General features: G+C 41.7%; 1 protein-coding gene across 1 annotated transcript; it reads left to right on the top strand.

The window, feature by feature from the left end:
* Nucleotides 1-335: 335 nt before the first annotated feature.
* On the top strand, nucleotides 336-3,668 carry LOC107812021 (acetylajmalan esterase-like). The gene is made up of 5 exons (XM_075238496.1): nucleotides 336-714; nucleotides 1,130-1,336; nucleotides 1,448-1,596; nucleotides 2,031-2,304; nucleotides 3,272-3,668. Exons 1-5 carry the CDS (start codon nucleotides 408-410, stop codon nucleotides 3,364-3,366), a joined length of 1,032 nt encoding a protein of 343 aa, XP_075094597.1. The 5' UTR covers nucleotides 336-407; the 3' UTR covers nucleotides 3,367-3,668.
* The last annotated feature ends 10,207 nt before the right edge of the window (nucleotides 3,669-13,875 follow it).

Consider the following 13,875-nt stretch of genomic DNA (forward strand, 5'->3'; position numbering starts at 1 on the left):
TGGATCGTGACACGAATCACTAATTGAAGGTGGCATATGTAAATAATGGCGCAATGATATTTTTTCAGAGTTTAATAGGAAAAAAAAGAAAAGAAATGGCCGGTGATATTTTTCTAAGTATCGGTAAGCAGAGTTACTTGATATAGGTAATGGTAAGAGGAGCCAGTATCCGGTAAAATACTTACGACGCAAACAAGGACCGAATAACAAAAGAGTTGGTCATCGAAACAGGAATTTAGCAATACGTACACTTCACTCAACATAATATAATGTAGCTGCCTTGTTTGATGCACACATAAATATCACTTGATAGATTTTGTTTGTTTACTATTTAGTTTTTGACAAAGTGCATGTAGTAGTTATAATTAGGTCTATACTACTAAATATTTCTCATCAAAATTTGAGCTATGGCATTGGCCATTAGAGTGCTTGATCTCTTACGAGTTCTTTCCATAGTCAGTTTCTTGGTTCTTTTACAATTTTTGCAGAAAACCGATGCTCAAGTGCTAATCCCTGAAGTTCCAACATTGATGAAATGCAAGTTTGACAAAATATATCAGTTGGGTGACTCACTTTCTGATACTGGCAACTTCATTAGAGAGAGCCTCGTTGGAGCTTTTTCTCCCTTTGCAAAACTTCCTTATGGTGAAAACTTTTTCCAGAACAAATCAACTGGACGATGTTCTGATGGTTTGCTCATGATCGATTTCATAGGTACGCATAGGGGTGTCAAATGGGCGGGTTGATTTTAGACGGGTCAAAATAGAATGAGTCAATAAATGGGCGGATCATTGATCAGCCTAAAAGTTTCTTGGACTGAGATGGACTAGGTCAAGAAGAGCTAAAGTTTGACATTATTAATTTCTTGAAGTTGTGTACCGTACGTACACAACTTCAATATTCTCTAGGATTTTCGGTTTTCTTGAAAAGTTAACTGGCCTTGAATTTGGGGTTAATTTCATGCGCTGAACTTTACCCGTTGTATTAGTAAAGTCATAATAAAGTGAAAGATCACTATTTTTATTGATGATTTTTTCTTAGCTGACCTAATAATTGCATTTAGTTATTTAATGTCAATGACTATATGTCACACTTTTTAATGGATATTTGAAGCTATCTTATTATACAGCATTGGAATGTGGTCTTCCTTTCCTAAATCCCTACAAGGATCAGAATGGAAATTTCACACATGGTGCAAATTTCGCAGTAGCAGGAGCTACTGTTTTGCCAGGTGAAATCATGGCTGAGAAGAAGATTTCTAATTCAGTAACCAATAGTTCATTAAATGTGCAACTTGATTGGATGTCTTCTCATTTCAAATCCACTTGCTCTACTGGTAATTATATTTCGAAAGTTTTTCAAAAGGAAACGATATTGTTTGGTCATTCATTAATTACAGAATAGTGTTTTCTGTTTTTACTTATTTATTTTCTTTTGTCTTTGCTAGAATGCTCAGAAGACCTAAAGAAGGCACTTTTCCTGGTTGGAGAAATAGGAGGAAATGAGTTTAATTATGGTTTATTGCAAGGTAAAGCAATGGAGGAACTTAGAGCTATGGTCCCTGAAGTTGTTCAGACCATTATCAATGCTGTTAAAGTATGCTTTCCATTTTCTCTGTTTTTAGTATGTGAAACTCACGAAAGATGTTTGGTTGCCTTCGACAAATATTCACGAGCATCAATATTTATGTCTATTCATCAATATTTGCAGCAAATCAATAAATGCATGATATATGTATTTCGCATAAATTATAACACTTAAAAAGACAGTCCGGTGTACTAAGCTTATATTATGCACAAGGTCCGAAAAAGGGCCGAACCACAAAAATCTATTGGATCCATATGTATATTTTTCATCTCAATTTGAGACTGATGTTTCTCTTTAGAGTTAAATTAAATTAATTTATAACTATATCGGGTACAAGTTATCTAATTTTTACCACTAGTACAGTATCACGAGCATTAATAGAAAGACATTTTAGTTGCCTTTGATTAGAAACATTTTGCTAATTAATTCATTACCTCTTTCAGACTATCATTGGGTTTGGAGCTGTCCGAATTGTCATTCCTGGAAATTTCCCAATTGGTTGTATACCAAATTTGCTAACAACGTTTTTGACCAATAATTCAACTGCGTACGATGATAATCATTGCTTGAAAGATCTAAATGACTTGGCAATTCTCTACAATCATCATTTGCAAAAAGCCATTCAAGAGCTGAAGAAAGGACATCCAAATATTACATTGGTTTATGGTGACTACTACAATGCCTATCTCTGGCTTCTACAAAATGCCGCAAATCTTGGTAAGTACTCAAAATAACATTCTTTCTATTTTTAACCTTAGTTTATTTTCTTTTAACAAGAATTTGTCCACATAACATTTTTTTTTCTTTTGATAAATTGATTCCTTTTCCACCCATTTTTCGTCCCGAGCACCCTTATTGAAATGATCAATCTGCACTCTCCAAAAATAAAGTTCGTAAAATGCAATAACATTTGAGAAAGTAACACCAAAGTGATCAAGAAACTAAAACAGTGGCGGTTGCCAGAGCCAACAATTCTAACAAAAGAGTTAGAAAAATGTAAGAATACGTCGCATGAGATTTAAACATGTGTTATAGACTTCCCTTATGTCAAGGGGTTCAACAAGTTATATATTGCGTGGTATAATTTTCTAAAGGGAAGTCAATTAAACTATATATCGAAATGATTAGGTATCATACGGAAGCTAGTAAAATAAATTTTCAACGACGATAAATTAGACAACAGAAGATAAATATATCAAAAGAAACACAAACATTTAACCTGGTTCGGTCAATTGACCTACGTCCACAGGTGCAGATGAACAATCAACTATATAAAAGAGAGTACAACATATCGAGAGAACAACCTCACAAAGAGGCACACACAAGTGACAACATAACACTTGTCTCACAAAAACTCCCCCCTAAACAAGACTCTCAAATCCCTTATGGACTAAGTTGTGGATGCTAAATGAGAATGAAGGATCCTCAATTTATAGAAGTCTAAAATATTTTTTCCTCCAAGAAAAAAATCTATCCAAATATGGAAGAATTATATTTTTGTTTTTGTAAAATGTAAAACCAATTATGGTAAATATGTTGCCCTTCCTTCAAGAGATAAATAAACCAAATATGGTAAGAATATAAGGATAAACACCTAACATGAACTCCTTTCAATACAATATGTGTAAATCCACCCCAGTAGAATATCTCATGCAATTACATATATTTTGATTCAAATGTGCAGGTTTTGACAAAAACTCTCTACTGAAAGCTTGTTGTGGAATAGGAGAAAAATATAATTACGACAAAAGTAGAATATGTGGAGCTCCAGGACTGTAAATTTGTACCGACCCTAGTACTTACATCAGTTGGGACGGAATTCATTTGACACAACAAGCCTACAAATGGTTGGCAAGATGGCTAATCTATAACATGCTACCAAAATTGAAATGCCAAGCTTAATTTAGGCTTCCTTTTCTTTTTCTTCGCAAAGTGCATCAATAGATCTATTAAAAATTTAAAAATAGGCCTCTCATTTCTTTCTCATGTGTATATAGAGCAATGCGGAGCGAAGCAATTGTCATAAATTAGAATGTATTCAATCCATTTAGTAGAAAAAGGATATAGACGTTTTCTTCCAAGGTCAATTGCTCAGTATTTAACATAAAGCTTCTTTTTTTTTTTTAATTTTTTTTTTTCGTTTTAGTTTTAGTGGTTAAAAGCTAAAACGTTAACTTAGAAAACCTCAAACAAGAGAAGTAATATTTTTTTTAACCTTTCTTTATTTCTTTTTAATATTTTTCGATTTGTAGTTAACTGGAGAAATGATTGCTTTAATTTTCATATTAGCCACTTCACAACGTTCTGTTCTTGTCTCACATGGATATTAAACTTTCAATCTATTAGAACGTTTAAAAAATATTATAACATGTGAAAAAGGATGGAGTGCTTTTTTTCTTTTTCTTTTTCTTTTTTTCCATTCGGTAGATGGAATGTTCATTCTCGACGTGATGGCGTCAGGCGTGTAACGTTGTGTCTTTTGTGATGTGAAGTCTACGTACCCAAAACAACATTATCCTTAACTTCTTTTCGTGAACATTGTGTTATGAAGGCTGGGAATAGTGAGCTAATTGATGTCGTGGAAGCCATATCCGACGATATTTTAATATTTTAATGATTCATAATACCAATTAACACCAGGAATGTCTTTTTTTTAGAAGAGTTGACTTTTTGAAATGTGCCATCCAATGCTTTTAAAATGTTATATAGCGTGACAATTCAAGGAAATCAGGCCAGCTTGCCTTTTGTTACCTCCCGTACTTTTGTCGAAAGTTAATGGACATAAGTTCAAGAACACGATTATTCTTGAGATTATAAGTGATTATGCTAAGTTTAAAAAATATTGAGAAAGTGTCGTAAGGATTAAAGGTCAACAAATCAAAGAGAATAAGTTTCATCAATGTAAATACCCCGTGCTTTCGGGCTATGGCTTGAGCCGCTTGACGTATGTAAGTAGACCCGAACCACGAAGAATTTTGGTCATATTCAAGTGTAACGACCCGGCCGGTCGTTTTGAGTGTATTAGTCCCGACCCTCTATTTGTTGTTTTTTCCGTATCTGTTTCTGCTTATGTGACTTGCCGGGAGGTCTTATTTTTTATTTCGGAGTGTTTTGGGACACTTAGTCCCTAAAACGGAAGCTTAAGTCTTAGAATTTTGACTGTAGTCGGAAGTGTGTGAAGACGACTTTGGAAAGGAGTTCCGTCGGTTCCATTAGCTCTGTTGGGTGGTTTTGGACTTAAGAGCGTGTCCGGACTGTGAATTTGAGGCCTGTAGCTAATTTAGGTTTGAAATGACGAAAGTCAAATTTTGGGAAGTTTGACCAGGGGTTCACTTTTTGATATCGGGGTCAGATTCCGATTCCGGAAGTTGGAATAGGTCCGTAATATTGAATTTGACTTGTGTGCAAATTTTGAGGTCAATCGAACGTGGTTTGTAGGTTTCGACGTCGTTTGTGACATTTAAAAGTTTAGAAGTTCTTTAGGCTTGAATCCGGGTATAATTGGTGTTTTGATGTTGTTTTGAGTGTTTCGAAGGCTCGACTAAATTCGTATGGTATTTTAGGATTGATTGGTATATTTGGTTGAGGTCCCGGGAACCTCGGGTGAGTTTCAGATGCTTAACGGATCATTTTTGTACTTGACTTGATAGCTAAAGTTCTGGTTTCAGCAGGTTCTGGTTTCCTTGTATACGATCGCTGGTATTCATTCGTGATCGCGTAAGCTAATTTGGGGCAGAGGTGAGCTTGTTCTATGCGATCGTAGAGTTAGGAACGCGATCGCATATGTGTGCGAAGATGTGCTTCGCGAACGCATGGCTAAGGTCGCGTTCGCATAGAAGGATTTGAGCAGGAGGGGAGGTGTGGCCAATACTCTATGTGATCGCGTAGGTATGAGAGGCAGTGATCCGCGATTGCGTGGGTGATTCCGCGATCGCATAGGGTAAAAATGTGGGACATCATAGTTGTGCTTCGCGATCGCGAGGAATGTTCCGTGATCGCGAAAGGATATCTGGGCAGGCAATATTAATTTCAAAAACGAGGGTTTGAACCCATTTTGCATATTTTGAGCTAGAGAACACGGAATTAGGTGATTCTTGAAGGGATTTTCGTAGAGTTGATTGGGGTAAGTGATTCTTACTTGGTTTTGGTTAAATCCCATGATTTTATCTTTAATTTTATCATCTAATTTGTGATTTGGGGTGAGAAATTGAAGAAAAAGAGGGAGAACTCTTGAGTTGGGATTTTGATGATTTGAATGAGATTTTGTTATCGGATTTGAGTATATTTGGTATGGTTAGACTCGTGAGTGAATGGGCTTTCGGGTTTTGTGACTTTGTTTGGGATTTCGAGACGTAGGCCCGGGAGCCGAGTTCTGGCCAATTTGGAGTTTTGGCTATAATTTAGTACTTTTCTTGTGGAATTGATCCTTTAAGCCTATATTGATTGTATTGTTCGCCTTGTGTCTAGATTCGGGATGTTTGGAGACCGATTTGAGAGGCAAACGCATTTCAAAGCAGAGATTTGTTCGGTTTGAGGTAAGTAACAATCTTAAATCTGGTTTTGAGGGTATGAAACCCCGAGAATTGATACGATGTGAGTGTTTGGAGGTGACACACATGCTAGGTAACGGGCGTGTGAGCGTGCACCATGAAGGATTATGACTTGGTCCGTCCCGTGAGACTTTAAAGTCGAATAGCCATTGTTATTACTTGTTTTTCCTTGTCTTTGAGCAGTTGACTGCCTTTTATGTTAGAAACCATGCTTAGGCCATATGATACCACTGTTGGGACCCGCATCAGTCGTATAGTTATTGAATTGACTGCTAATTATTGTCTTGTACTTAGTCACAGTCTTACTTGTGTGTTACATCTCTCTTCCCTCTCAGTTTTTGTTGATACTTGTTGTATTCTCTATTTGGGCTGATCATGATGATATTCTGTGAGTCTGAGGGGCTGGAGAGATTAGTGACTGAGATAGGGCATGAGTGCCGAGCTGTGAGCTATATGAGGTTATATGGATGGGGTTGCACGTCGCAATGAGCCTTATGGCTATTTATGGATTGTGGATCAGGTTGCACGCCGCAACGAGCCTTATGGCTACTTATACGATTGGGTCTGGCTGCATGCCATAACGATATAGCGCTTGGGCTGAAAGGAGCCCCTCCGGAGTCTGCACACCCCCAGTAAACGCAGGTACCTATTTAGAGTGTGTATTGAGGGCTGAGAGCTGAGAGTATGAGCTGTTGAGATGAGTTGAGTGACTGCTGCCTTGAGAGGCTGTAGTTGCTTTTATTTATTGTTGCACTTAGTTGTTATCTGTTGTTGTGGTGAAATTTCTGTAAGATTCATATCTGTTTTACTTGAGCTCGAACTGATTTGACTTACACCACCGGATTTGAAAGCATGTTCACTCTTTACTGAAAACTTTTGAAATGAACTGTATTTTTATAGCTCGTCACTGCTTCTCAGTTCCTTATTTAATTCTGTTACTTGCTGGCTTGGTAGTACTCATTCTACACCTTGCACTTCATGTGCAGATCCAGGTGTGTATGGTTCTGGCTGTCGCTGAGTTCGTGCGCGAGCTGACTATCGGAGACTTACGAGGTAGCTGCCGGCGTCTGCAGTCTTTGTTTTTCCTTTCTTATTATATTTTCTCTCTTGTATTGGAATTTGACACAGACTGTAGTAGACTCTGTTTTCTAGATTGGCTGTTAGATTCTCGTGACTTAGTGACACCCCGATGTCGGGCTATTTTCCGCACTTATGTTTTAATTGGGTTTTACCCCCATTTTATGAAAAACTCATGTTATTTTAAATGTCTTAATTCATTCCTGTTAAATTTTGAAAGTGTTTTGGAAAGGTCGGCTTGCCTAGTAGCACGATAGGCGCCATCACGATGGGTTAGGTTTTGGGTCGTGACAAGTTGGTATCAGAGCCTAGGTTACATAGGTCTCACGATTCATGAGCATGTTTAGTAGAGTCTTATAGATTGGTATGCAGACGTCCATACTTATCTTCGAGAGGCTGCCAAACCCTTAGGAAACTTCACATTCTTGAATTCTTGTCGTGCAAATCTGTTGATTCTAGTAACTAAACATTTGTTGTTTCATTCTCTCACATATGGTGAGGACTCGTACTACCGGGCAAGATGGGCATCCACCAGTATCACCAGCCAGGGCCGCGAGAGGCCAAGGCCGTGGTAGAGTCCGTGGTAAGGGAAGAGGTGCAATCCGCACAACAGCTGGGGCAGTACATGCAGATCCACCAGTTGCCCCAGATCAGGATCAGATTTCAGTTGTTGATGCACCAGCTCAGGCACCACCTGTGCCTATTGTGATTCCAGGCCTTCAGGAGGCTTTAGCTCAGATTCAGACCGTGTGTACAAGTCTTGCTTAGGCGGTCTCTGTTTCGGCCGCAACATCCACTTTCTTAGGCCGGGGGAGGTGCTCAGACTCCCGCTGCCCACACACCAGAGCAGGTGGTACATGGATTCCAGACACCGGGGGCACCACCAGCCCAGCCGGTTGTATTTTTTCAGGACTATGTGGTTCTTGCTACGCCTGAGGATGATCAGTGTAGATTGGAGAGGTTTGGGAGACTCCAGCATCCATCTTTCAGTGGTGTAGACGGAGAGGATGCACAAGGTTTCTTGGACAGATGTCAGAGGATACTCCGTACAACAGGTATTCTAGAGGCCAGTGGGGTCTCGTTCACTACTTTTCAGTTCTCTGGGGCTGCCTTCAGCTGGTGGGATGATTATGAGAGGCGTAGACTGGTTGGCACAGCACCCTTTACATGGCAGCAGTTCTCTGATCTATTCCTGGAGAAGTTCGTGCCACTGTCCCACAGAGAGGATCTACACAGGCAGTTCGAGCAACTTCAGGGTGATATGTCTGTGATGCAGTATCATATACGATTCTCGGAGTTGGCCCGTCATGCTATCTGGTTGGTTCCCACAGACAGGGATAGGATCAGAAGGTTTATAAATGGCCTCACTTTTTCAGTTGCGATTACTTATGACCAGAGAGAGAGAGAGAGAAAGTATCTGATGCTACTTTTGATGAGGTTGTCGACATTGCTTATCAGATTGAGATGGTTCGTAGCCAAAAGCAGTTGAGAGAGAGTCTAAGAGGCCTCGTGGACATGGTTGATTTAGTGGTGTCCCTTATTGGGGGGCAGTTCCACCACGGTGGGGGTCATTTTTTCAGACATGCTCAGACGGCTCGCCCAGTTCACCGTGATGCATTATCTGGTCATGGTTCACATGGTTATCAACAGGGCCACTCATCTCTCAGTGCTCTCCCAGCTTAGAGTTCGTCTCGTGCTCCATCGGGTCAGGGTACGCCTATGCCAGGTCATTCTTCCAGTTATCCCGGTACTCGGGGCTCCCTTCAGTCCCCAACACCAGCACCGGAGAGTTGTTATGAGTGTGGAGAGCTTGGATACATCAGGAGGCATTGTCCCTGCCTTACGGGAGGTCCGGCTCAGTAGAGAAGCCAGTTTATGACATCAGCACCAGTTTCTTCACCACCCACTCAGCCAGCTCGGGGTAGAGCCTAGGCAGCTAGGGATCGCCTGAGAGGGGGAGCCGATCAGGGGGTGGCCAGGCCCGTTTTTATGCTCTTCCTTCTAGACCATATGCCATTGCTTTGGATGCTGTGATTAAAGGTATTATCTCAGTTTTCCACAAAGATGCCTCTGTATTATTTGACCCTAGTTCCACTTATTCATATGTTTCCTCGTATTTCGCTCATTTTTTGGATATGCCCCATTAGTCTTTAGTTTGATCTGTTCAGGTATCTACTCCTGTGGGTGATACTATTATTGTCGACCACGTATATCGGTCATGTGTGGTGACCATTGGGGGTCTGGAGACTAGAGTGGATCTTTTGCTGCTCTGTATGGTTGATTTTGACGTGATTTTGGGTATGGATTGGTTGTCTCCATGTCACGCTGTTCTAAATTATCACGCTAAGACTGTGACGTTGGCGATGCCGTGATTGCTGAGGATTGAGTGGTGCGGCTCTATAGATTATGTTCCCAGTTGAGTGATTTCATGCTTGAAAGCTTAGTGGATGGTTGAGAAAGGTTGTCTATCTTATTTGGACTTTGTGAGGGATGTTAGTGGAGAGGCCTATGCTATTGATTCTGTTCCGGTGGTGCGAGATTTCCCGGATGTGTTTCCCGTTGACCTGTCGGGCATGCCACCCGACAGGGATATTGATTTTGGTATTGATTTGGTGCCGGGCACTCAGCCCATTTTTATTCCACCGTACCGTATGGCACCGACTGAGTTGAAGGAATTGAAGGAGCATCTTCAGGAACTCCTTGATAAGGGGTTTATTTGGCCTAGCGTGTCACCTTGGGGTGCACTAGTTCTATTTGTGAAGAAGAAGGATGGTACTATGAGAATGTGCATTGATTATAGACAGTTGAACAAGGTCACAATCAAGAACAAGTATCCTTTTCCACGTATTGATGATTTGCTTGACCAACTTCAGGGAGCGATGGTGTTCTCTAAGATTGATTTGAGGTTAGGTATCACCAGCTGAAGATTCGAGACTCAGATATTCTTAAGATAGCTTTCAGGACCCGATATGGTCATTATGAGTTCCTTGTGATGTCTTTTGAGCTGACCAACACCCCAGCAGCGTTCATGCATCTGATGAACAGTGTATTTCAGCCTTATTTGGACTCGTTCGTCATTGTATTCATTGATGATATCCTGGTGTACTCTCATAGCCAGGAGGAGCATGCCCAGTATCTGAGGATTGTGTTACGGCGATTGAGGGAGGAGAAACTTTATGCAAAGTTCCCCAAGTATGAGTTTTGGCTCAATTTAGTGGCGTTCTTGGGGCATGTGGTGTCCAGTGAGGGTATTCAGGTGGATCAGAAGAAGATAGAGGTTGTGCAGAGTTGGCCCAGACCGTCCTCAGCCACGGAGATTAGGAGCTTTCTTGGTTTGGCGGGCTATTACCGTCGTTTTGTGGAGGGTTTTTCATCTATTGTATGGCCCTTGACCAGATTGACCCAAAAAGGTGCCCCATTTAGGTGGTCGGATGAGTGCGAGGAGAGCTTTCAGAAGCTCAAGACTGCCTTGACCATGGCTCCAGTTCTAGTTCTGCCATCAGCTTCTGGTTCCTACACAGTGTATTGTGATGCCTCACAGATAGGTATTGGGTGTGTTCTGATGCAGGAGGGTAGAGTAATTGCTTATGTTTCGCGCTAGTTAAAGAACCTTGAGTTAGCAGCTATTGTTCACACCTTAAAGATTTGGCGACACTATTTGTACGAGGTCCATTGTGAGATTTACACTAATTATCGGAGTTTGCAGCATTTGTTCAAATAGAAGGATCTTAACTTGCGTCAGCGGAGGTGGTTGGAGCTTTTTAAGGACTATGATATCACCATTTTGTACCATCCCGGGAAGGCCAATGTGGTGGCCGATGCCTTGAGTTGCTGGGCGGAGAGTTTGGGAAGTTTAGCGTATCTTTTAGCAGTAGAGAGACCCTTGGCATTAGATGTTCATGCCTTAGCTAGCCAGCTTGTCAGATTGGATATTTTGGAGCCTAGTCGGGTATTTGCCTGTGTGGTCTCTAGGTCTTCTCTTTATGATAGTATCAGGGAGCGTCAGTATGATGACCCCCATCTGCTCATCCTCTAGGACAGGGTTCGGCGAGGTAATGCTAGAGATGTGACTTTTGGTGATGATGGTGTGTTGAGGATGCAGGGCCGGATATGTGTGCCCAATGTGGATTAGCTTCGGGAGTTGATTCTTGAGGAGGCTCACAGATCGCGACACTCCATTCATCCGGGCGCCGCGAAGATGTACCAGGATGTGAGAAAACACTATTGGCAGAGAAGGATGAAGAAGGATATAGTTGGGTTTGTGACTCGGTATCTCAACTATCAGCAGGTTAAGTATGAGCATCAGAGACCGGGTAGCTTGCTTCAGAGGTTAGAGATCCCAGAGTGGAAGTGGGAGCAGATCACCATGGATTTCGTAGTTGGGCTCCCACGGACTTCGAGGAAGTTCGATGCTATTTGGGTGATTGTGGATCAGTTGACCAAGTTCGCGCACTTCATTCCAGTTGGTACTACTTATTCTTCAGAGTGGTTGGCTGAGATTTACATCCGAGAGATTGTTCGCCTTCATGGTGTCCCAATTTCCATCATTTCAGATAGAGGCACACAGTTTACATCGAAGTTTTGGAGGGCCGTGCAGTGAGAGTTGGGTACTCAGGTTAAGTTGAGCACAACCTTTCACCCTCAGACGGACGGACAGTCCGAGCACACTATCCATATATTGGAGGACATTTTACGCGCTTGTGTCATTGATTTTGGGGATTCATGTGACCAGTTTCTGCCGCTCGCGGAGTTTGCATATAACAACAGTTATCAGTCGAGCATTAAGATGGCTCCGTACGAGGCTTTATATGGGAGGCGGTGTAGATCTCCGGTGGGATGGTTTGAGCCGGACGAGGCTATGCTCTTGGGTACAGACTTGGTCCAGGATGCATTAGACAAGGTGAGATTGATTCAGGAGCGGCTTCGCACAGTGCAGTCTAGGCAGAAGAGCTATGCTGACAGGAAGGTCCGTAATGTGTCTTTCATGGTCGGGGAGAAAGTTCTGCTGAAGGTATCACCCATGAAGGGTGTTATGAGGTTTGGGAAGAGAGGCAAGTTGAGACCTCAGTTCATTGGGCCTTTTGAGGTACTCCAGAGGATCGAAGAGGTGTCTTACAAGCTTGCCTTGCCACCTAGCTTGTCGAGTGTGCATCCAGTATTTCATGTTTCTATGCTCCGGAAGTATATCGGCGATCCGTCCTATGTTTTGGATCTCAACACGGTTCAGTTGGATGGTGATATGACTTATGATGTGGAGCCAGTGGCCATTTTGGAGCGGCAGGTTTAGAAGTTGAGGTCAAAGGATATAGCTTCAGTGAAGGTGCAGTGGAGAGGTCAGCCGGTCAAGGAGGCGACTTGGGAGACTGAGCATGATAGGTGCAGTCGTTATCCTCATCTTTTCACCACTTCAGGTATATCTCTATGCTCATTCGAGGACGGACGATTGTTTTAAGAGGGGGGGATATAACGACCTGACCGGTCCTTTTGAGTGTATTATCCCTGATCCCCTATTTACTGTTTCTTCCCGTATCTGTATCTACTTATGTGACTTGCAGGGAGGTCTTGTTTTTGATTTCAAAGTATTTTGGGACACTTAGTCTCTAAAATGAAAGCTTAAGTCTTAGGATTTGACCGTAGTCGGAAGTGTATGAAGACGACTCCGGAATGGAGTTTCATTGGTTCCGTTAGCTCCGTTGGGTGATTTTGGACTTAGGAGCGTGTTCGTATTATGAATTTGAGGTCTGTAGCTAATTTAGGCTTGAAATGGCAAAAATTGAATTTTGGAAAGTTTGACCGAGGGGTTGACTTTTTGATATCCGGGTCGGATTCCGATTCAGAAAGTTGAAATAGGTCTGTAATGTTGAATATGACATGTGGGCAAAATTTGAGGTCAATCGGACGTGGTTTGGTAGGTTTTGGCATCGTTTGTGGAATTTGAAAGTTTAGAAGTTCTTTAGGCTTGAATCCGGGTGTAATTGGTGTTTTGATGTTGTTTTGAGTGATTCGAAGGCTCAACTAAATTCGTATGGTGTTTTAGGATTTATTGGTATATTTGGTTGAGGTCCCGGGAACCTCGGGTGAGTTTCAGATGCTTAACGGATCATTTTTGGACTTGGCTAGATAGCTGACGTTCTAGTTTCAGCAGGTTCTGGTTCCTTGTACATGATCGCATGTATTCATTCATGACCGCGTAAGCTTATTTGGGGCAAAGGTGAGTTTGTTCTATGCGATCGTAGAGTTAGGAACGCGATCGCGTATGTGTGCAAATATGTGCTTCATGAATGCGTGGCTAAGGTCGCTTTCGCGTAGAAGGATTTGAGCAGGAGGGGAGGTGTGGCCAATGCTCTATGCGATCGCGTAGGTATGAGAGGCAGTGATCCGCGATTGCGTGGGTGATTTCGCGATCGCGAGGAATGTTCCGCGATCGCGAAAGGATATCTGGAAAGGAAATATTAATTTAAAAAACGAGGGCTTGAACCCATTTTGCATATTTTGAGCCTGAGAACACGGAATTGGGCGATTCTTGAAGGAGATTTCGTGGAGTTGATTGGGGTAGGTGATTCTTACTTGGTTTTGGTTAAATCCCATGATTTCATCTGTAATTGTATCATTTAATTTGTGATTTGGGGTGAGAAATTGAGGAAAAAGAGGAAGAACTCTT

The sequence above is a fragment of the Nicotiana tabacum genome, chromosome 19 (genome assembly GCF_000715075.1).
Source record: "Nicotiana tabacum cultivar K326 chromosome 19, ASM71507v2, whole genome shotgun sequence".
NCBI classification, from domain to species: Eukaryota; Viridiplantae; Streptophyta; class Magnoliopsida; order Solanales; family Solanaceae; genus Nicotiana; species Nicotiana tabacum.

Excerpts from the sequence above, each read along its gene's own strand:
- LOC107812021 (XM_075238496.1), top strand. The coding sequence starts at position 408 with ATGGCATTGGCCATTAGAGTGCTTGATCTCTTACGAGTTCTTTCCATA. Across the intron at positions 1,337-1,447 it reads CAAATCCACTTGCTCTACTG|AATGCTCAGAAGACCTAAAG; the intron begins GTAATTATATTT and ends TGTCTTTGCTAG. Across the intron at positions 2,305-3,271 it reads ACAAAATGCCGCAAATCTTG|GTTTTGACAAAAACTCTCTA; the intron begins GTAAGTACTCAA and ends TCAAATGTGCAG.